This window comes from Notechis scutatus, chromosome 2 (genome assembly GCF_049901735.1).
Source record: "Notechis scutatus isolate UNSWTSFEM ecotype Mainland chromosome 2, rNotScu1.2, whole genome shotgun sequence".
Taxonomy (NCBI): domain Eukaryota; kingdom Metazoa; phylum Chordata; class Lepidosauria; order Squamata; family Elapidae; genus Notechis; species Notechis scutatus.
In genome coordinates, this window is record NC_142010.1 from 182,533,021 (window position 1) to 182,556,888 (window position 23,868).

Sequence of the window (23,868 nt, forward strand, 5' to 3'; positions counted from 1 at the left end):
TCAAGGCACTGCTCATGCTACCACTTTCTGGAATGGCTGAAGCTTCCAGGTGGTCATCAAGGACAGTCCATGTAGAGCTCATTGCAATAATCAAGCCATGAGATGACCAGGGAATGAGTGATATTTGAAGCTTCCACTTACTCACCCTTACCCCTATGAGGGTTGCTTGCTCTTCAAAAACTGGGCACACCACAGCATAGCATATCTGCACAAAACTCTTTATTGCAATACACATCTTCTTCCCGGACAAAGTTATTCCATTGGTCAATTCCAACACTTCTACATTTTGCAAGTTGATGTTGTCACATAAAATATATCTTTAAATACTCGGTCCTTTATTACTTATTCTTCTAATACCCAGTATTACTAAATACTGAGTACTAAAGTCTCAAAGGCTTTAATCTTTATCTTTTCCCAAGCAGATAACAGATAACAGATAATCAGAATTGGAAGGTGCCTTGTAGGTCATCTAGTCCAAGTGGGAGACCCTACACCAGGGGTCCCCAACCGCCGGGCCGCGGACTGGTACCGGGCTGCGGAACAAGCCTTACCGGGCCGCTGGTTGCTGGGCGCCGCCATCTTTTTTTGGTAAAAAAGTGCTTCCGGTGAGCTTTTCCGGGTAGAAAGCTCACCGGAAGCGCTTTTTCGTCAAAAAAAGATGGCGGCGCCCCAGTTGACGCTGATACCGGGCGCGGCGCCAGCTGATGCCGGAACCGGGCCGCGGCGTCGAAAAGGTTGGGGATCCCTGCCCTACACCATTTCTGACAAATGGCAGTCCAATCTCTTCTTGAAAGTTTCAACTGATGGCGCTTCCACAACTTCCAAGGGCAAGCCGTTCCATTGGTTGATTGTTCTCACTGTCAGAAAGTTTATCCTTATTTCTAGGTTGAATCTCTCCTTGTTCAGTTTCTATCCATTATTCCTTGTCTGGCCTACAGGAGCTTTAGAAAATAGCTTGACCCCTTCCTCCCTGTGGCAGCCCCTAAAATATTGGAAGACTGCTGTCATGTCTCCCCTGGTCCTTCTCTTTACTAGACTAGCCAAGCCCAGTTCCTGCAACTGTTCTTCATATGTTTTAGTCTCCAGTTCCCTGATCATCCTGGTTGCTCTTCTTTGTACTTTTTCTAGAGTCTCAACATCTTTTTTATAATGTGGTGACCAAAACTGGATGCAGTACTCCAGGTGTGGTCTTACTAAGGCTTTATAGAGTGGTATTAGTACCTCACTTGATCTTGATTGTATCCCTCTGTTAATACAATTTAGGATTGCACTAGCTCTTTTGGCGGCGGCTGCACACTGCTGGCTCATATTTAGCTGGTTGTCCACTAAGCCTCCAAGATCCTCTCACAGTTACTACTATTGAGCCTGGTTTCACCCAGTCTATATGTGTACTTTTGGCTTTTCTTGCCTAAGTGTAGAACTTTACTTTTCCCTACATTGAATTTAATTTGGTAGATACGGCCCAGTGTTCGAGTCTGTCAAGATCCAGATGGATCTTGAGCCTATCTTCTTGGGTGTTAGCTATTCCTGCCAGCTTAGTATCATCTGCAAATTTGGTAAGTTCCCCTTCTATTCCCTCATCTAAGTCGTTAATGAAGATATTGAAGAGTACTGGGCCTAAGACGGAACTTGTGGCACCCCACTGCTTACTTCCCTCCATGTAGACTTAGACCCATTAAGGACTACTCGTTGAGTACAGTTTGCCAGCCAGTTGCAAATCCATCTAGTGGTGGTGCTATCTATTCCACGTTTTTTCTAGCTTACTAAGAAGTAGGTTGTGGTCTACTTTGTCGAATGCCTGCTGAAATCTAAATATATTATGTCCACAGTATTTTGCTGGTCTATTAATTTAGTCACTGTGTTGAAGAATGAAATAAAATTGGTTTGGCATGACCTGTTTTTAACAAACCCATGCTGACTGCTAGTTATTAGTTTACTTGTTTCTAGATGTTGGCAGATCTGTTTTTTTATTATCTTTTCCAGTATCTTCCCAGGTATTGATGTTAGGCTGATTGGTCTATAGTTTCCTGGGTCTGTTTTTTTTCCTTTTTTGAAGAAGGGAACCACATCAGCTCTTTTCCAGTCCTCTGGTAGTTCCCCGGTGCTCCAGGATTTTTGAAAGATATGGTGCAGTGGTTCTGAGATGACCTCTGCCAGCTCCTTAAAACTCTGGGATGTAATCCATCGGGCCCCGGTGATTTGTTTTCATCAAGATCAGACAGGTCTTCTCTTACTATTTTTTTTGCTTATTTTAACTTTTATTTCTGGTCTGTCTTTTACAGTTATGTTTTTGGTGGGTTGAGCTATAGTTCCTTGATTTGTACTTCAGCATTAGGTATACAGTAAGGGTCCATAGTATTGTCAGGGACTTTACACAACCTCTACATGGCTGGTTTTCTTTTCTTTGTTGCCTTCTGGGAGGAGGCTTCATGTTATCCAAAAGCAGAACAACTAGATTCTATAACAGCTTTGTTCCATATAGTGTCAACCTTGTTAAGATAACAGATAATCAGAGTTGGAAGGGACATTATAAGTCATCTAGTCCAACCCCCCCCCACCCAAGCAGGAGACCTACACCATTTCTGACAAATGGCAGTCCAACCTCTTCTTGAAGGTCTCAAGTGATGGCGGTCCCACAACTTCCGAGGGCAAACTGTTCCATTGGTTGATCCTTGCACTAGTTGGGATGAGGTGCTATTTCAGTGTGATTCTTCCTCTTCTAGTTCCTACTAAGCCTCCACCAAGATATGCTGCCCAGTCTAGCTTGTGTTCCTGGCAGTTGAATGAAAGTTCTGCTATAATAGCTGCCAATCTCCAGATCTCACCTTCGCTTTCTTCTCTGTAGGTCTTTTGCTTTCACCTTTCCGGCTCTCGTCCTTCCGTTCTTTCTTAGCATTTGCTTTTGTAAGCTCAAAAGCCTGGGTGAAGCTTCCTCTGGACCTCGGCACATCCTTGATAACACCAGTGGTTGGCTCAGTTAGCAAGGCAACTGGAACACCAGCTTGAATGCCTGTGAGTGCAGTTCTGAGGAAAGGGGGGGAACGATTATGGGAAGGGGGGAAGCTTGTCTGCATGAGTACAGCCATGTTTGAAAAGAGCAGACATGACCCAACTTCCCTCCTCCACACACACCTATTCTGTGAAAGGGTGCAACTGGCACATCAAATGAAGCTGGGCAAAGGCCTCCCCTAGCCATATCTGCCACCTGGGCATCGTTTTGTGAGCTCAGAAAGCCCCCCAAATTGTATGTTTCGCTTGCATTGGGAAGTGCAACCCCATCCAAGATCAGAATATTCCCAGATCCGAAGTGCCCAAACACCCCTAACCATCTGGTTCTGGTATGACTGAGTCAGTTCCTCCCCATCCAATCCCTACACATACTGAATCCCAACTTGGCAGATGATGTTCCCCAATGGTTTAATGCAGATGTTCCAAAGGAGGGCAGAGTTTTCTGTAGGATTCCCCCCCAATGGAGGAGCCTGGAGGATGATCACGCCCTGCCAACCAGGTGGAACCAGCCCTTGGAGAAAGGAAAACAACCACTGTAAAATGGAAGTCACAAACTAAAGCCAGTCTCCCTCTTTTTTGTCATCTCCTTGTGGTTGTTGGCTGCCCTTCCTCTTGTTGCTTTTTGATTGCATTGAAGCTCTTCCCTATCCCCTTTGTGTCTCCAGATTATGCCTTGCAGTTGAAAATAGCCAGCATAGACGCTGCTCCAGGAGCAAGTCCATTTTGTGAGCATTCCTGCCATTTGTCTTAGGGCTCCAATTTCCAGTCTTAGTTCAGACGATGCACTAGAACATGATTACAGTGCAGGCTTCTGTATGGTGATCAAGGTACTGCATGTTTGTTTACACCATATGCTAAATCAAATGCAAACACGACCAGCGAAATACCACATGTATGTAGATGGGTTTTGTGGGCCACACCGGAAACAACTATGGGAAATCAAATCTGCCACAGGAAAGCATTCTTGATGGCACTGCTGTCATCAAGAAGTGCAATTATCTGTAGAGTTCACTGCATAGGAGTGTATGTGCACATACACTTATTCTTTAAGCTGCAAATCACCAATTTCTAATAAAGGGGAAATGGTAGGAATAGCCTTATTGATGCTAACTATGGTAGACAAACCCAAATGCTAAAAAATGTTTTTAAAACTAAAATGTTTTTAAAACATTTATTATTTGTAACACTTGTGACCTGAAATCTAAAAATTACCTATTTGTACAATTTTTGCATCGCTCTTAAGTATTTTGAGCCGCTAATCTCAACAACATGGTATTTCAAGCAAGTTTCTTGGGTTAAGTTACTTTTTTTTCTTTCCACATTTTTTTCTCTTCTATTATCCTCTTTCCTTATGTTTATTGCATCAAATATTTTATATTGACTTCCTCTCAAGATACATATTGCAACTTTTGAAAAGGCATCACCAAAGCCTTTTCTTTTCTCAAATGTAATAGTACTATTGTCCAGTTCTGGGTTTGTTTGTTTTTTCATCCATGCAAATTAGTACAAATGTTGCAGGGGGAAAAAAGTGCTGAAAATCATAGGACAGTGTAAAACAGCCATAAATGTGGGCTGGTTGCCTTGCACCCAAAATGTGATCACATGACCATAGGGAGGGGAGCCATTGGAATTTTGAAACCAGGTTATAAGTAGCTCAGGGGAGGTCCATTATAACTTCTAATGGTCAGCAAGCAACCTGTCGCAAGTCAAGATCTATATGGAAGCTCCTTGTGGACTGGGAACAAGGGAAGCTCTGTGACTGACATCAGCATCTATGGGCAGAATAGTAATTTCTTGGCGGGCTGTTCACTTATGTCATAAATGTATTGGAGGTAGCAGAGACGGATGTGATTTTTTTCTATTTTTCTAACATAGGTCAGATTCTTCAAAAAAATAATAATTAAATGTGTTTGCGTGCCACAAAAAAAAAAAAAAATCCCAGTAATTAAGAAAAGATTTTTTTTAAAGCTTTTAATATATTAATACAAACCAGAAAAGAACTTTCTTTTTAAAAGTAAACAGCGTGTATAAAAGTGCTTGGTAATTCAAAATCAAAGATACCGGACCCACAAAAAAAAAAAAGGTGAATTGTTCCAGTAATATTGCAAATGCTAGGAAATTTTGCCTAAATTTAATGTATTGTAGTGTTATTATCGGTGATTATTTGCCAAACAGGCATATTTTAAGGTTATAAACCTGTACTTGGAGAGCACAGGATTTGTCCCTCTCTGAAACAGAGTAATAGATTTTGTAATTTCAGCAGGAGACAACACCAGCAAAAAATGAAGCATCTTGATGCAGATATCCATATGGATTGATTCTTAGGCTTATTTTCACACTCTTTTAATACATGGCCAACACTTCTACATAAAGTGTTTTTCTCCTGTACTGCAACCTCTTTTCATCAATGAGAGGGGAAGTTTTAAAATAAATAAATAAAGGGTGGGGGGAAAGGCCAATTTTCTTTTCCTTTCCTAAGGCCTGAAGACATTTGGCAGGGTTTAAATTCTTTGGAGTCTGTGGCACTGGAATGTCCCGAATAGCAAGCTTTTTCTTCAAGGTAACTATTTTATGTGAAAGCAGAGACAAAGATTAGATCTTCTGTAGTGAATATGCAGCCCCAAGGGCTTGTATGTACTAGAGCAGGGGTGTCAAACCCAATTTCATTGAGGGCCACATCAGGGTTGTGTTTGACCTTGGGGGGCCAGGGTGGGCGTGGCCAGCATGATGTCACTCATGTCGGGGGTGAGTGCCTGTGGTAGCCCAAGTGCTCTGCCAGTGAAAACAGGCTCCCAAGGTCTGTTTTCGGCTGGCACGGTCTCCTGCAACCCTCTGCCAGCGAAAACAGCTCTGTTTTTGCGGCAGAAGCACCATCGGCCAATCCTTCACTATTTCCAGGGCGGACCTACGGGCCAGATCTAAGCACCCCACAGGCCAGATCTGGCCCCCGGGGCTTGAGTTTGACAGCCCTGTACTAAAGGGTCAGGAGCCATGTGATTGGTAGACTTGGCCAAAGTTGGTGAGTCCTATGCTAGAAGTTGGTGCATCTTCTCTCACTCTTCCTTCGTGGTCTCGGTGGACCAGGCTCATCAATCTCCCCTCCCTGCACCTTAATCTCACTGTACTATCCTCCCCCTTGCAGACTGGCATGAGGAATTGTTTATCAATTCTTGGCAGTTCCCAGTTCCATTTAACTGCAAATGGGCCACTGTGCCCAGCTTAAATGGGAAGATGGTTTATGACATGGTTCCTCTGGTACCTCTCAACCCTCCGAATACACTTCTTTCCTTCCTAACCCGCTGGAAAGCTGAACAGTAAGCTTATATTTCTGGGTAAAAATGGGATTTGGGCACTCAATAGTAAATGCCTCTAAATATGAATTTCATCTTCTTCATTTCAACCAACTAGAAGAGAGAAGCATTTTTCTTTTAGCAAACTGGGCATACTCCAACCAGTGCAAGGTATGTTTAAGAGAGTTTCAATGGTAGAAGTTCTATAATACTAACTAGGAGCTATAGTTTCCCTGTTGAATATATCATGTTGATTCAAAAAGTAACAAATGTGCGTAAAACCGTAGCCTTTCATTCAGGCACAACAGAAACACATCATTGGCATTGTCCTTTTCTAAATGTAAACATCTCCGAGGATTAAAGAAAGGGATATCGAATCAATTACAAAAGGAAAAGCTTTTCCTTATAAAATGCTTTATATTAGCAAAAGATTTTACCATTTTACTAAGACAGTCAGGCAGACTAATAAATATCTAAAGAAAGTGTTTAAGCCCTACATAAAGAAACTGTTGGTCTGGAAAACAAGGAAGACCGCTGGGATTCTTCTTGTACTTGAGGACTTTCAGAAAACTTTCCCTGAAACACAGAGAGAGAAAAACATATTTTATTAATATTTTATTAAAAATTAAAAATCTTGAATCCTTCAAGATTCCATAAATTAAATTACATTACATTAAGAGTAGCAAAATGTTAGTTATACATACTCTACTCCACATAATTCCTATGTAAAGGAGAGCAACTCAGCAGAAAAATAAGACACTCTGCACTCTCTTGTTATCCCTTTACATACAGGACAAAGAATATTTGGTTTTCTTCATCGTTATCTTCGGTCCCCAAGGACAGCTCTTTATTCCTACTCACGTTTTTAGGAAAAAAATCAAAAGGATGTAGCACGAAAGTCCCCAAATTTATGCAAATCAACTCCATAAATAACAAGAGCCATGGTGGTGCAATGGTTAGAATGCAACATTTGCCGACTGCCAGCGGTTCAGCAGTTCGCGTCTCACCGGCTCAAGGTTGACTCAGCCTTCCATCCTTCTGAGGTGGGTAAAATGAGGACCCAGATTATAGGGGACAAAACGCTGACTCTGTAAACCGCTTAGAGAGGGTTGTAAAGCGGTATATAAGCTCAGTGCTATTGCTATATTAGAGTGAGAAAGCGAGCACTATCTGACAAAGCCATGGACCTACCCGTCTTCAGAGCAATGCGCAGGATCTGGGCTCTCGAAATGGGTTGCTTCCAGCCGGAAGTCCGACAAGCAAAGCATCTTTGCAAGCGTTCTGCATACAATACTGCTGAAGCTCTGCAGCTGCCTGAGAGACCTGGATAAGAGGAAGCACAAGAAAATGACAGGCAACTGCGGTGTTGGGGTTTTTTTTTGGGTTTTTTTAGAGGTTCGCATGAAAGTCCTGGTGGACCAATATTCCCCCAAAATGAAGTAACTAGTATTATCTGAAGATTCAACAGCCATGACATGATTCCTTTTCTGTATTAGTAACTGGGCTGCTTCAGAATGGAAGATGGACACCCTCGAAGTAACTTAACACTGGCTAAGAAGTTCTAGTTGAACAATATAGCTGTAAAACTACATTGATTACTTTAAAAAAGGGACAGGCAACAATTGTAAGGCATGCAGAATGCTTTCTCTATTAGCTGTGAAATTTTTCATGGTGGCAACATAGGAATAGGTTTAATAAACAAAATAATGGTATTTAATAAATGAATGTCTGTATGTAAGTAGGCACAGGGATTCAATTAGAGAGGCAGTGAATGATCCATTACAAGACCAGAAGGATTAGGTTGGGTGGGGGGGCAAATAGTCCTGAAGAAAATCTATCAATGTAGCTGCTGAGTGTCAACACAGACTTGATGACACATAATCAATCAATCAATCAATCAATCAATGCAGACTCTGGGAAGTACAGGATTGGGCTCAACACAAACGGGTCTATGGCAATTTGTTGTGGCCAACTCGCCACAGCCAACTCACCAGAGCCAACATGCCACAGCCAAATTACAACAGCCAATTAGTTGCGGGACAACTCGCCATGGCCATTTCACCACGGGACAACTTGCTGCAGGACAAGAGTTACACTAATAACAAAGAAATGGTGGAATAGAATCATTAAAGAAAGAATGAAACAGAATACAATGTGAATGACACAAATTAAAATAATTTTTACCATATTTATTTTAAATAAATTGAATTGTTAAATTGTCCCACAGTGAGTTGTGCTGTGGTGAGTGGGCCATGGTGATTTGTTCCATGGTGAGTTGGCTGCAGAGAGTTGGTTGTACTAAGTTGGCCACGGTGAGTTGGTTGCAGCGAGTTGGCCACGGCAAGTTGTCCCATTCTGGCACAAAGACGGCTGAGAATGGAACAGTCACTAATATCTGATGCCACTACCGTTTCCTCAAAAATACGCCCTACCTGGAAAGTAAGTCCTAGCTTGATTTTTATACATGTGCCCAATATAAGCATTACCTCCTCCCCAAAATATGCCCAAATTAAGATCCCCCCCCTCCAGGGTGCACAAGTAAAGTGAAGTTAGTCAGTGGATGATAATACAGACCTTATTTTAAAAACAAAACCTGGTGCCTTTTTTTGGTGGCAAAATTAAAAAAATAAGACAGAGAAGAAAAAACACAGTATTTAATTGCCCTAGGGATATATTGGGGAAATTTGGGGAAATGTTTTCCTCCACAGTTCCCTGTGTAAATCAGCCATTTCAAAATTGATCTCCCCTCTGTCAATCAGTCCCCTTCCTGATCTATTCAGGTTTTTGATAATCGTCCTGCTGACAGACAATCATAAAGAATCTTGAAGCCCTCCATATCATTTGTTTCCAACATGTTGCTAAGTTGAAAATAAATGAATAAAACACAGGCTTAGGCATCTTGTTTCTTTTGGAATGAAAAACCTTCAGCATTTGAATGCTTAAAAATAAGAAAGTTTAGTTTAGTTGACTTTATTGTCATTGCACCTCATACAACTAAATTAAATACCATCTTCAGTGTACATTATGACTATGAAAATAAAAACAAACACACATCCTTCACACTCTATACACTGAATTGAAAACCCCTGATATTGCATTAATACTGCACTATATAGTGGAGTTCAATAGAGTTACTGCCCTAGGATAGAAGCTATTTTTCAGCCTATTTGTCCTTGTTTTTATTATCCTGTACCATCTACCAGATGGTAATAGTTAAAAAAAAGGGTGCTCAAGATGAGATGGATCTTTGAGAATGTTTTGAAGAAAAAATATGAACTCTGTTCAGATATTTTAAAAAAATCAGAAACATACCAAGCAAACTTTTAGGAGACTCTTACAAATCTAAGATACTACTACCAACTATGCCCTTCTGATATAATTATATTCATTATTTTAACTTTCCAGCAAGAAGGATTACGACTCTTAGTCTGCTCTATGTTAGTCAGTTATGGCCTTACTGGTTTCATGACTATTCAAATAAGAATAAATGTCACCAGAATCCAAACACAAGGAACTAACCTGGCAATGTCAACCCTTCATCTACAGCCAGCACTGGGAAATGACATGCTGGCCTGAAAACACTCTCGCAGATTTATAAAGGGATTGTACCATATTATGGGTGGGGGGAGAGTATCTGAATCACACACCAGGTGCAACTCGGGTGAGATCACCAAATAAATCTCTAAAACACACAACACATTATATCCGTTTATGGCTGGAGGGTGTGTTTGTTGGTTCGTCGAAATAATATTTTTACTTCATTTATCTAAAAGTGAACAATCCTAAATTATTTATTTACTTAGACAAAGTAAATAAAAGCAGTCTAAAATGCAAACTCCACCTGGAACAATGAAGGTGATGCCTACCTCACAGATAAATGTTTATGTGGCATGCATATACTTGTGTCTGTGTCTGTATTTCAACCTTGCTCCACTTGAATTGATAACTATAATCGGCCAAAAAGACGGAGGGTAAACTTGTTTTTATGCAGGGAAGTGACTGAAGAGATGGTAAAACACTGCAATGGGCAAGAATAAACGTTCTTCCATGGGACAGACAGGAGAATGCTTGCTACATCCTGGGCAAACAAATCTTCTCCACCCAGGGACGTAGGTCAGGCATGTTATGGGACTTTATTTCAACTCAGAACAAGCTATCTAAGGGCCAAGCAAAGGACAGATGGTATTCATAATATTTTAGATCGATGATAATGCTTATATAGCATGTATTTTTCACAGACTGCAGTACAAAACTCGGAAAGTAAAAAAAAAAAAAACAGTAACAATATTTCAGGAGGCAAAGCTGCCCCTAGGTCCCCACAGCAATTAGACCAGCTTTCCATGTCAGGAAAGAATTTAATACACAACAGAGCACTTGCAACAAAGCTCTCAAAATGTAAATTGAACTTCTTCTGCAGAGCATATGTTGCAGTAATGATAAATCTGAGCACCACATAAGTGTGGCTAATGACAGTAGCTCTGAAAATAATAATTGCAGTTGCGGTGCAGCTATGGCCATTACAAGTAGTGAAACACTAAATTGCATTTCAAAGTTTACAAGGCCTAATGGGAAATCCCTTGGCTGCTGATTCCAGGACTTCAAAGCTGGGAAGAATATATATATATATATTTTTAAAAGCTGAACACTGATCAATATTATACTTACTATATATAGGTAATCCTTATTGAATGGCCAACTTTTCAAAGTTACATTGGTGCTGAACAACAGGAACTTACAAGAGGTTCTCATAGTTGCAGCTGTTGCAGCTTCCCTAGTCACATACTTGTGAATCAGCTTGCAATTACATCATAGCAATCTCATGATCGCCTTTTGTGACCTTCAATGCCAGCTTCCGACAAGCAAATCAATATGGAAGTCAGCAGGTTGCAATCACATGACCATAGGACATTGCAACCAGATGGGCTTGTTGTAGTTGTTAGTTGTGAAGTCGTGCCCGACCCATCGCGACCCCATGGACAACGTTTCTCCAGGCTTTCCTGTCCTTCACCTTCTTCTGGAGTCCATTTCAGCTCACGCCTACTGCTTCAGTGACTCCATCCAGCCACCTCATTCTCTGTCATCCCCTTTTTCTATTGCCCTTAATCTTTCATGCATGGGCTTACACATAAGTAAATATGGAAATGAGTATTTTTTGTATATGCAGTATATAGCATTTATATACAGTAAATTTAAGTACATACATACATACATACATACATACATACATACATACATACATACATACATACATACATATCTGTGTTTCCCCGAAAATAAAACCCAGTCTTATTTTCTTGTAATACCTTTAAAAAAAAGTTCCATGACAAAGTTCCAAGCACCAACTTTCATAAAAATTATTCCATTACTTTCTCCCTAAGTTATTTATAAAAATAACTTCAGCTTCATTTGAGTCACAAACTCCCAGGACCATAGTTTTAACCTCATATAGCTTCTATCCAACAAATTTACCACGTTCATCAGTTAATACAGATAATCCTCAACTTACAAAGGTTAATAACAGCACTGAAAAAAAAAGGTAACTTATGACCATTTTTCACACTTATTAACCACTGCAGCATCCCTGTGGTCACAGGATCAGAATTCAGACACTCGGCAACAGACTCATATTTATGACAGTTGCAGTGTCCCAGGGTCATGTGACTGAGACCTTCTGACAAGCCAGATTCACTTAACAACCATATTACTAAGTTAACAACTACAGTGATTCCCTTAACAGCTGAAGGTCATAAAATGAGACAAACATCACGTAACAGATGTTTTGCTTAGCAACATAAATTTTGGACTCAATTCTGGTTGTAAGTCAAGGACTACCTGTACAAGTTCTGAGTTTTGTTGAGGGTTAATATACAATATGGTGTTAATTTTCCAGGAGTGGCTGTGAGTAACAGATGTTCTGGAAAAGCTGACCTATGACTTATTGTCAAATAAGTAACCGTTGGCCTTCCCCATGGCAATAAGAGGCAAGAGCACATGGACTTTTTGCCTTGCTGAAACCAAAGAGGAAACTTTGCATCACCAGCATATAAAGTCGAATATCAGTTTCTGACAAAATGTTTGATTAAAAGAGAAATTAAGTTTAAGATGGCTGATACCAGAGGGAATAATGGTGACATGGTGAGAGCAAAGACACAGACTAGATACAATTGAGAAAGCAGAACTATTTTATGATCAATACTTTTAGAGAATATGAAGGTGAAAAGAGAAGAGAGATGGAAGAAATAAAACTGCGAGAAGAACCAACAGAGAGGTAGGAGAGAGACAACAAATCCCACCTCTGACTGGAGATTTTACAGTATCCTTCCCCTGCCAGGCCCACCAAGCCACACTCACAGAACCGGCAGTAAAAAAAAAATTGAATCCCACCATTGGTCTGATGGTTCAAGTTTTGAGAATGCCCAAGTTTAAATATTGTTTCCAAGCAGCAGACCTGACTCTATGCTTCTCGTTTCAGATTTCTTACACTTCTTGGTATTTGTTTCAACACTGTTATCTCCTTTCCTTTATATTTTAATGCTTCGTCTTTCACCGCTTTTAGTATCTCTGAATTACTCAAAACTTCCGCTACCAGTTCTCCAGAACTGGTCAGAACCTGCTGAATACCACCTCTGCATCAGACTGGTACTTCGATACAAAAAGTATCAAAGAAGCCAAAATATAAACCTTCTTCCCTATTTTGGGACACAGCATACCAGATAAAAGGTACCCTGATGAAACTTCGTGAAAAACGTATCCCGTTGTTTTGTGGGGTTTCCTATTGAGCGGCAAAAGGCATCGATTGATAGAAACAGCAGTCCCCCAAGGCCAAGCTCCAGGGATCAAATCAAAGCTGCTTTTAAATCAATAAAGGGAACCCAGAGGATCTCCCATGGTTAATTGAAATCACGAGGGATAAAAACCACCGAACATGCATCTACCATCCCTTCTTGAAACCGGTTTCCTCCTTCTTAATCAGTCTTCCATGTTAGCGAGAGGAAGGCTAAATGGAGATGTGCTATGATGTAGGGGGGGACGTGTAAACCTACAGAGAAGAATCTCCATCATTTCATACAAGTAATCCTCAACTTACAACCATTTATTTAACAACCGTTTATAAGTTATAATGGCCTGGGGAAAATGTTATTTGTGACCTATTCCTGACGTTATGCCTGTTGCATCAGCCCTACAATCAAGAGATTGCAATTCTGGATACTGGGCACCCATTCGCATTTATGACCGGTGCAGTGTCCTGCAGTCATGTGATTACATTTTGTGACCTTCCAAGCTAACAACTTCAACTAGGCAAGCCAGATTCACTTAATGACTGTGTGATTCACTTCATTATCACGGAAAGACGGTGGTAAAAATCAGACCTCGCCACATGATGATTCACTTAATGATCGCACTGCTTAGTGACCAAAATTCCGATCCCAATTGGGTCAGAAGTTGAGGACGACCCGTAGCCATTATGTTTGTTTATGGTACCTCCTCTGGAAAAAAAAAATGAAGCAAGGCACTAGAGAGCCAACATTCTGGAAGGGCAATTTTGTAAACACTTTTTACGAAATTTCCTTACAGAAATCCCGCTGCCTGTTTCTGAAGTATGGACACTGTTTAGAAGGTATTTATTTTAATGTAATCAAAACGATGAGCAAAAGTCAAAACACAAATGAAGAACGGGTTGCTCTAATTGCAGCCTATCTATCTATCTTCAGGCCTGTAATGCTTTGATGGCAAAAACCTTTGGTCTTTCATAACCATCATGGGAAAAGCTTCTGTATTATTTATGTTGCAATTTGCCACCCTAGAGAGATAGCCTTTGTTCCCTCAGCCTCATTAACCATGATGACATGAACTGAATTGAACTGACCTGGCACATTTTCCACAAAACCACCCATAGGATGATTCAGTCGCCACCTCTCCTACAGCACAGGATAGATGGGTCTGCAAAAGCAGCAGCCATTTTAAAAAAAATTAAACAGATAGCAACACCATGCAATCTAAAATCAGGAGTCCTATTCAAACAATTAAAAATCAATCTAACACCTGAAGGGATAGTTATAATCACACAATACCCCTGGGCCAGCTTTACATCAATTTTATCAATAAAGGAAGGAGGGTTACTATTCAACAGAACTGAATCAAAAGGTATGTCTCCATAGATGTCAAACTCACGTTGTCCTGGCGGCATCACGTGACGTATCGGGACTTTCCTTCCCCTTCGCTAAACTGGGCGTGGGCGTGGTGTGCGTGTGACGCATCCGTTCCAAAGGCCAGTTTGACAGCCCTGTATGTTTCTGTGGCCTCTGAAGTGGGTTATCTGAAATCAAGGTGTATCAAGGAAGACTTCACCTTGGAATGAGTGGGAGATTCTCAGTATAGAGCACTGTTTCTCCATTACAGCAACTTTTAACCTGTGTGGACTTCAACTACCAGAATTCCCCAGTCAGCATGTGGGCTAGAGAATTTAAGGAGTTCAAGTCCATACAGTGTAATGCTGCTCAGGTTCAAAATCTTTGATGTAATGGGATTTTTTTGCAGAAAGATAAAAATAGTAGAACCAGAATTTCTAAGTAAGGAGGTGGTGAGAAAGTGGTGTGTGTGTGTGTGTGTGTGTGTGTGTTAGAGAAGGGGGGGAGAGGAGAGAGAAGCAAACCTTTGCATCCCAGCTCCCCAACCGCATAACCACTAGTTAGAATTTTTCTAGCACATATATTTACAGAATTACAAATGCTCCTAGACAGAAAATCTGCAACACTGTTTAAATTTAAATTGGGTCACAGTGGGAGTAGAAGCACTGTGCAGGGAAAGAAGTCAGGGTCAATGTGAGAGACTGCTTAAACTTGGGCCAAGCTCTTTGATTTTCTGTTTTACTTCTCTGGTTTTCGTGAGATGCCGAAGAGGTAAACACAGAGAAGATAGCCTTCTTTCAAATTTGTTTTTGAGTTGTTTTTTTTTAAAAATCTCCAATACATGTATAAAATAATAAATCTGAACTGGAGAGGGTATGGAGAGTCCAGCACAAATCTTTAAAAATGGCATGTATCAATAATTATTCTCAAGATGCAAAACAATTACAAAGATCCTTTGTTATCCACCAATGATGGACTCTTTTGATACGTGCTAGGTGAAACCTACTTCACAGGGCTGTTGTAAGAACAAATATGTTTCAAAGAATAGAAATGTTCCATTGTATTTCTATTTATTTATTTATTAAATTGGTTTGCCGCTCATCGCAGCATGAGGTAACTCTGGGCAGCTTACCATGTTAAAAAAACAATAAAACACTACAAAAACGATAAAAATGCAAATTATCAGCTATACATAAAAGACGGGGAGGACGGAAGGAGGATGAGCAGGGGAAGAGGTGGGATCTGTTATTAAACTATCAACCATCTCCTGTGTAACGCTCCTCCGCCGTTAGAGCGCCAACTTAACTGGAAGGGCCAGTTCTTCAAGCTCCTGCAGAAGGTCTGGACGATGGAAGCCAATCTCACTTGGTGGGGAGGGGTAGTAAGATGTTCCAAAGGGAAGGAGAGGATGGACAGCAGGACAAGGCTCTTCTCCTGAATCCCAGAGAAACAGGTGGGATGGTCCAATACCATTGGGATGAAAAAGTTCCTCAGGTATTACTGTCATCCTTACCTCAGTTTCAATAAGCAAATGCCCTGCAGGGGTCTAGGCCAACTCACCACAGCCAACTCACCATGGCCAACTCGCCACAGCCAACTCATCATGGGACAACTAGCCGTGGGACCATTTGCTGTGGAACAAGAGTTATACTAATATCAAAGAAATGGTGGAATAGAATCATTAAAGAAAGGATGCAAAAGGAGGGACAAAATGAAATGTGAGTGACAAAAAGTAAAGTATTTTTTAAAAAATAATTAAATTCAATTGTTCAACCGTCCTGCGATGAGTGGGCGTTGGTGAGTTGTTCTACGGAGTTGGCTGTGGTGAGTTGGCCACACAAATTGGCTGTGGCAAGTTAGCCCATTCCACCCGAGAAGTAGAATGAGTGCAGGCAAGTCCTTTCCCAATCTCAGAAACAGAATCTTTATTGCAGTCGGTGACATCCATCAAACACTTCAGATACATTAAAATGATAGGGATCAGCTATGTAATTAGGTGAGCAGATTAACCAGTTGGACTGCTGTGCACATTACATATTATGTGCCAGAATTTGACTACACTTAGAGACATCTGAATTTGAGAGCAATGACACGATATTTAATCGGATGTGGAATTAACATATAATCATGGGCATAAAATGGATAGTATGGTAAGGCATGTTTGATGGTGTCTGTGGCTTCTTTTCACCCTGATATGGGCAGAGTTTGGATTCAAATGGAATCTGTTTATATTTTCCTTCCAAAACCCCTGATGGAAATGTGTTAAACCTGTCCTATCTCTATGTCATTCACTAACTGAAACAAGACCTACCGGGAGATGCATTCATTTTAGTTGAGTTTTTCCCACAGTGGACAAGGCATATATAGATCACAGTACTGAAAGATCATTTATTAGAATGTCCTTCTCATTTTTATTTTAGAAACCATCGGCATTTTCTAAAACAAAATGTCCATCAAAGTTATTGGATGCTTAATACATTTAATCTGTTTCTTCTTTGCCCCCCTCCCAATACAGCAAAGTTATCCCCTTATCATTTGGACAGTTGTCAACATCTGAGAGCAAACTTGTAGGGGGTCCAGTGAAGGAATCATTAAAGAAGAGAAAAGGAGGTGTGGGGAAATTTCTAGTATTTAAAGCAGGCTGCCTTGCAACAAAAACACAATGTAAGAGAAAAACCCCTTGAACATATTCATGGGAGCTGAAACCAAATAAAGCCACACAGAAATCCTAAAAATTCTAACAAGCAGAGCATGAATCCCACTGAAAACAGTAAAATGCATTCTTAGCTACACAGTCATGCAAGATTTACATCTTTCCCTAAATTGACTGTGTCAGAATGCTGAATTAGCATGGGAATTCTGGGACACTGGAGGGCATCCAAAAATGTAACCTGAAAGGCTAAACAAACAAGTCATTTATGTACTGCTTGGATACATAAGTTTTGTACAAAAACTGGCTACACAAATTGGTTTTATATATACCTAACAGTAGCCTCTAATTATCTAATTGTATCTAATCACCATGGCCTGGGATCCTAAACCATGTTTCAATTACAAAGTATTTTGTTTATAGAGGATGCCCAGAGGAGCCAACCAAGCAAAAAAACAGGGAAGGGTGGGGCAGATACAATAGCATAGCTTATAGGATCCTCTGCTAACGCTTTGTCTTACTGGCAGAATTCCAAACCCAAAAAAGAGCAGAAGATGCTTCCATCAATTTTACTTAATATTCTACTCTTTTAAATGAACTGTCACCCATGTGACAAGCTTCCCAAGAGCAGTTTGACAATTACTCCTCTTCCCTGTGTGTGTTCAAGTAGAAAATGGGTATAATTGGGGGGTTGCTTGAAATTACATAATCGAATAAGAGTATTGAACTGTATAATCTCCATGACTTCCTTCAAATTCTCTGCTTCTATCCATTTATCAAAAGTGACATTGGTGATTTCTTTTATTTTTATTAGCTTTTCATACTGAAGATCGAGTAAAGTGTGGACGTTGATTTTGTTGTTCACAATTTCTCTGTACTTCAGAATTACAAGAGATCTCCACATTTATGAAATGAAATATTAATTTACCTAAACATGCCCATGATCACACATCAATAGAAAGCTCCTTTCTACTAGTTATTCTTGGGAACTGAGGTATATTTCAAAAGCAGATTCTAAGAATCCACCAGGGGAATATGAGTGTATAAAACTCTGCTTTAACAGTAAATAAATGTTGACCCATTCAACACCGCTCAAAGAATGAGGTTGACTGAGGATGGAGAATTGAGGAAAGTCCTTTGAAAAATATAGAATTTGTGGCAAAAGGTCTCTTTTTGTTCATTGTATCCTCTCCATCCTGGAACAGGCAGCTATGGGGGACTTTCTCTCTTATAAACAGAGTCACAAGTGTTTCTTACAGCCACAAATGGGGTTATCCTGCTTGAGCAGGGGGTTGGACTAGATGACCTCCAAGGTCCCTTCCAACTCTGTTATTCTATTCTATTCTATTATAATCAAGCCCGGTTCATTTATAAAAAAAAACCCTCCCTTTTTTTAACAACTCCATCGTACTCGAAACGCTCGATAGTACAGGATAATATCAAGATACTACAGGCTACGCCAACGATGGCCGATCCGTTGCATTTTATATCAGAAGTCACACCCTCTTCGTGACAAAAAGACGCCTTAAAAAGAAATACCCGGGGCTTTTTTTTTACAACACACAAGAGTCCGAATCCTCCCCTGAAAGAGGTTGGTCGGAAAGCACCTGGACGCCGACCTCAAAATAAGCAGGAAAAGAGGGAAAGAGAAACAAACCTTAAGCCACCCGTCACCATTCCAGCCAAGTCGGGGCGAAAAGAAAGGCAAGGCAACTAAACCCAGCCGCAATGGTGTCGTCCCCCCCAAACCCTCCCCCCCCCAAAAAGGGGGGGAGGACCGGCCCTGCCCTTCGCACCAATCTAGCCATCGTCAACCGACAATGGCCGATTTCTTGCCAGCGCCCATTCAAATCCCCCCCACCAAAAAAAAAAACAAAACGTCAGCGGACCAAGATGAACCCGGAGACAAAGCAAAGCCCCAGATCCCAACTGCTACTCCGCGTCCGATCCAAGGCCCTCTTTCTCTCTCTCTCTCTCCCCCTTCCCGGCGCTTGATCGCTCAAAAGCTCCAGCGTCCGGCCTTGCGAGTCGGCAAAGAAGACAAAGGCAGGCTTGTGATTGCCGCCAGCTCCGCTCGGGGCTGAGGACGGGGTGGGAAGAGAGAAGCGGCCCCGGTCCCTCCTCGCCTCGCCCGAAAACAGAGAGCGCCCCCCCCCCACCCCTTTTTTTTTTGTTTTTTTGTTTTCCCTCCCCCCCTTTCGGGGAAGGCGGCTCTCACCCTGATGCGCTCCACGCCGGCCTCGAGTTTCAGCTGCTCCACCAGGCGCTGCAGGGTGTTGACGCTGGAGCTGGAAGACATGCTGGCAACGAAGGAAGCGCTCTCGCCCTCTCTCTCTCCCGCTTGCTCTCTCCCGAGCGAATCCGCGCCCCTTCCCCCCTCCTCTCGCCCCAACTCACTCCCTCTCCGGTCCCGAGCCTGGACTTAAGCGAGCCTTCCCGTGGCAAGAACGGAGCGTAAAAAGGGGTGGAGGCAGCAGCACTCGAGCTTTTCCCCCACCCCGCTTCCCCTCCCCAATCCCTCCGGGGAAAGAAATGGCGAGACGAGTTGGGTCGATTTGGCCGAGCGCAGCCGCTCAGGAAGGACAAATCGCTCCCGACCTCTTTTGATTTATCCTCTAAAAACTCATATCCTGCCCGCTCCTTCCCCCCTGCCCCTCATCGCTACCTCAGCCTGTCTGCAGTACAGTACGAGCCGGGTCTTGGTTGTTGTTGTTTTGTTGTTGTTTTCGTAAAAATCTATTTTAAGAGGTTGCCACAAAGAAGAGGGAGGCCAGCTGTTCTCCAAAGCGCCTGAGGGCGGGACAAGAAGCAACGGATGGAAACTAATGAAGGAGAGAAGCAACCTAGAACTAAAGAGGAATTTCCTGACAGAACAATTAATCGGTGGAACAACTTGCCTCCAGAAGTTGTGGATGCTCCAACACTGGAGGCTTTTAAGAAAAGATTGGACAACCATTTGTCTGAAATGGTATAGGTTTCCTGCCTGCCTGAGCAGGGGGGAGTAGTAGAAGACCTCCAAGGTCCTTTCTAATTTTTCTATTCTATTCTATTTTCTAATCTATTATATATTCTATTCTGTCTTCTATTCTATTCTGTCTTCTATTCTATATTCTATTCTATTCTATATTCTATTCTATTCTATTCTATTCTATTCTATTCTATATTCTATTCTACTCTATTCTATTTTATGAAAACAATTCTCTGGGTTTTCAAGCACTGATAAATCCACCCAATTTGTTATTCATTAGAAATTGGCTGGATTTGCATAGCAGGCTAAGTCCTAAACCACGGCTTATGAGCTCAAAATGATTGGATTCAGCAGCAGCCTAAGCCAAAAGAACACAAATCACATTAATGTGTTAAGTGGGGGAGGGGGAGAACCTGGCTGCTACCAAGATATGTATTAAGATTTAGTTTAATGTTCCACCAGTCTTGTATTCCAATTCAGCAATTAAGCTGAATAATCAAGGAGAAAAGCAACCTAGAACTAAGGAGAAATTTCCTGACAGAACAATTAGTCAGTGGAACGACTGGTTGTGAGTGCTCCATCACTGGAGGGTATTAAAAAGAGACTGGATAGCCATTTGTCTGAAATGGTTGCTTATCTGAGCAGGAGTTTGGATTCTAGAAGACCTTCAAAGTCCATTCCAATTCTGCTATTCTATTCTGTTAAGCCCCCATATATACCTAAATACAATGGACATTTAGTAGCAACTATGCTAAAAGTCCATAGACTCATATTTGGGTTCATGCATTATATGGTTTCATATTTGCATAGGATTCACTGGCAAAAATCACAGCTGACTAGATTTGTACATGCTAAGCTTGAAACCATACATACTTACAAACAACAAACAACACTATGGCTTAATGCAAAGTTTCCATTTTGGATGGGGGGAAAGTGGGGGGGTGGGAAGCAAAGTTCAGCATTTAAAAAAACATTCTTTAAATATTCTGGATACCTGATATTTTAACTGATATGCCAGGTTATGATTTTGTTCACCTTAAGACACAATTTTATTGTATGGATTCCTTTCCCTTAAGCAGTCCTGCAACAGAACAAGACATTTCGGAAATAGTGATTGAAAGGTCTTTTGTTGCTACCTCGATGTGCTGTGCTAAAATGAAGACATCTGCTCTTGTAGCTGGTGTTCCTTGTAAAATTCCTCCTGCATTTTTTTTATGATGCTGATACCCTCCTCTAAATGTTCTTTATACCTCTAGTTATATTCATAACTGAATATCCAAGGTTTCTGACTTCCTTTCCAAGAAGCCTTCTTAGTAGTTATTGTTGCCACCTCCTTTCTTCCATGGAGTGCCCCACCTGGTGTCCTCCCCCCAATCCCTGGCTGTGAAATAGAGTTCCCAAAACCTATGCAGCCATACAGGTAGTCCTCGACTTACAACTACAATTGAACCCAGCATTTCTTTTGCTAAGTGAGACAATTGTCAAGTGAATTTCACTCCAGTTTATAATCTTTCTTGCCACAGTTGTTAAGTGAATCACCTCAATTGTTAAATGAGTAGCACAGGTGGTTAAATGAATCTGGTTTCCCCCTTGACTTGTTGGAAGGTCGCAAAAGGGGATCAATCACCCGGGACATTGCAAAAGTCGTAAATATGAGTCAGTTGCCAAGTGTCTGCATTTTGATCATGTGACCATGAGAATACAATGAGTATATGAAAAACGGTCATAAGTCACTTCTTTCAGTGCTGTTGTAATTTTGAATGGTGACTAAATGAACTGTTGTAAATCGAGGACTACTCCTGCTGGCATATCAAAGAGTCTGCAACTTCTCTGTTCATACTCCTTTCTATAATGTCTTGTGAAAAGTGGATTTTCCTTCATAAATAATTTTCATGGGGATTCACAACCTTCCCCCCGCCCCCCGTACTCCAGTCAAACCTCAACATTCATTTATCAACCTGAGAAGCAGCTCCCAAAACTGATTAAATTACCCAAAATGGGGGAAAATTTTTTTTCCTTTGGGTAACAACACACAAACCCATTACAAACCCATTTTACCTACACTGGGTAAAAGTGGACTTTCTGATAAGCAATTTTGAGTGATAAAGGAAAAATGTTTGGGAAGCTCTGAGCTAGCTAATCTTTGGTCCTTAAAATTGGTCCTTAAAATTGAAACAGAATTTGAAAAATAGAAGAAGAGATTACCTAAACAGGTACGTGCTTATAAAAATGTATGACTATGAATGTAATTTTATTGAAAACAGAAACATGGGAATCTTGCATTCAACCGTCTCATCAAAGGCAGATCTGTGAAGCCAGGTCTCCAAGAAGGGAACTACAAAGCTCATTACTTGGAAAATAAATGCACATACACAAAAGTAAATAGCCTCTGGTCTAGCATCGTGGCTGATGGTGTATTTAACTAAAGCAGATCTTTAACAACAGGATCAGCACAACAGGTAAAATAAAAAATAAAGGGCAGCAATGTTCATGGCGGTGAACACAGCATAATATCAGAGAGAATTCATACAATCAAATAGAAAGTAGTCAAGCTGTAAACATACTGAACATATTTTTCCTCTGGGAAAGTGTGATGCCCAAAGACCATAACGCTGATAGCATCAATTGCTATTGCAATTGCTTCTCATCCTTCACTTCCTCCATTTTTAATTGGTTCCTTGAAATCTGAAGACAGCCAGCATTCTCTGCTGACATTTTTATATACCAATAATAACTGGCAAAGAGAGGAGTCTTCCTGAAACTATATCTATTTTTACTCGGTACATCGAAACATAATATTACACTTTAAAATAGATGGAGCTAAAAGGAAGCCCTACCTATGTTTTGCAGTCAAGAAATGGGCCTGTCCACGCTATACAGGTAGTTGTCGATTTACAACTATAATAGAGTCTGCCCATTGTGGTGGTAAATTGTGAGATTGTAAAATGGATCACCTTGCAACCAGATCCATTTTTACACTGTTTTTGTGTTAAGCAAATCCATTGTTTACCATGGGGCAATTTTGCCCAAAAGTAAATGCCAATTTTCATTTTGATGATCACATGATCATAAATAGTGATCATGTGATTATGGGGTGCTGCAAATGACTATAAAAGTGAGCCAGTTCAGCCCATGAAATGTGATCATGGGGGCTGGTGGAGTGGTGGTGGCAGCCATTGGAACTTCGGAAACAAGCTGTATTTTCGGGAGGAGGGATTTGTTATAACTTTGAACTGTCACTAAATGATCGGTCGTAAGTCAAGAACTGCCTATATACGTGCCTTGGTCATGTCACATCTGAGCCTTTCATTTCCTGTCATATGTAGGCCAAAAGCAAATGCTAAGAGAAGCCCAAATCAGCTGGTTGGCCCCTGTTCTACTATTCTTTGCAAAAACAAATGGACTTTTCAAAAACAAGTGAAGCCTTTTTTTTTTGCCCCTTAATGGCTTTTTTATTGTGACATTTGTCATATTCTGATGAATAGAAGAATGTGCTCTTTAATCAAGGAGGGGCTGAATTCACAATTAGCAACAAAATCACTTCCCTCGGGATAGGTGAACATTTATTGGTTTGTTTATTGTTCCCCAGTGTGGGATCCACAACATACAATAAAACATCCAATTCCAGAAGATTCACACCCTTCCAAATTTGATAGGAAGGAAGGAACACTGTTTTTGTAGAATGACCTTTCTGCCTACATTTTCAAGGAATATTTTTACAAAGATACTGCAACTAACAGCCTTGAGAATATTCTATCCGTATGGCTGCCACTAACATTTCCATAATATTTACTTTACTTCTTCCCCACTGGGTATGTGGGG

The 23,868-nt window shown here is 41.0% G+C and overlaps 1 protein-coding gene across 1 annotated transcript; it reads right to left on the reverse strand.

Annotated features, from left to right (window-relative positions):
- Positions 1–6,694: 6,694 nt before the first annotated feature.
- Positions 6,695–19,524, reverse strand: GNG10 (G protein subunit gamma 10). The gene is made up of 3 exons (XM_026672307.2): positions 19,297–19,524; positions 7,491–7,622; positions 6,695–6,875 (listed from the first exon to the last, which is right to left on the reverse strand). Exons 1-2 carry the CDS (start codon positions 19,375–19,377, stop codon positions 7,497–7,499), a joined length of 207 nt encoding a protein of 68 aa, XP_026528092.1. The 5' UTR covers positions 19,378–19,524; the 3' UTR covers positions 6,695–6,875; positions 7,491–7,496.
- Positions 19,525–23,868: the final 4,344 nt, after the last annotated feature.

Excerpts from the sequence above, each read along its gene's own strand:
- GNG10 (XM_026672307.2), bottom strand. The coding sequence starts at position 19,377 with ATGTCTTCCAGCTCCAGCGTCAACACCCTGCAGCGCCTGGTGGAGCAG. Across the intron at positions 7,623-19,296 it reads CCGGCGTGGAGCGCATCAGG|GTCTCTCAGGCAGCTGCAGA; the intron begins GTGAGAGCCGCC and ends CCTCTTATCCAG.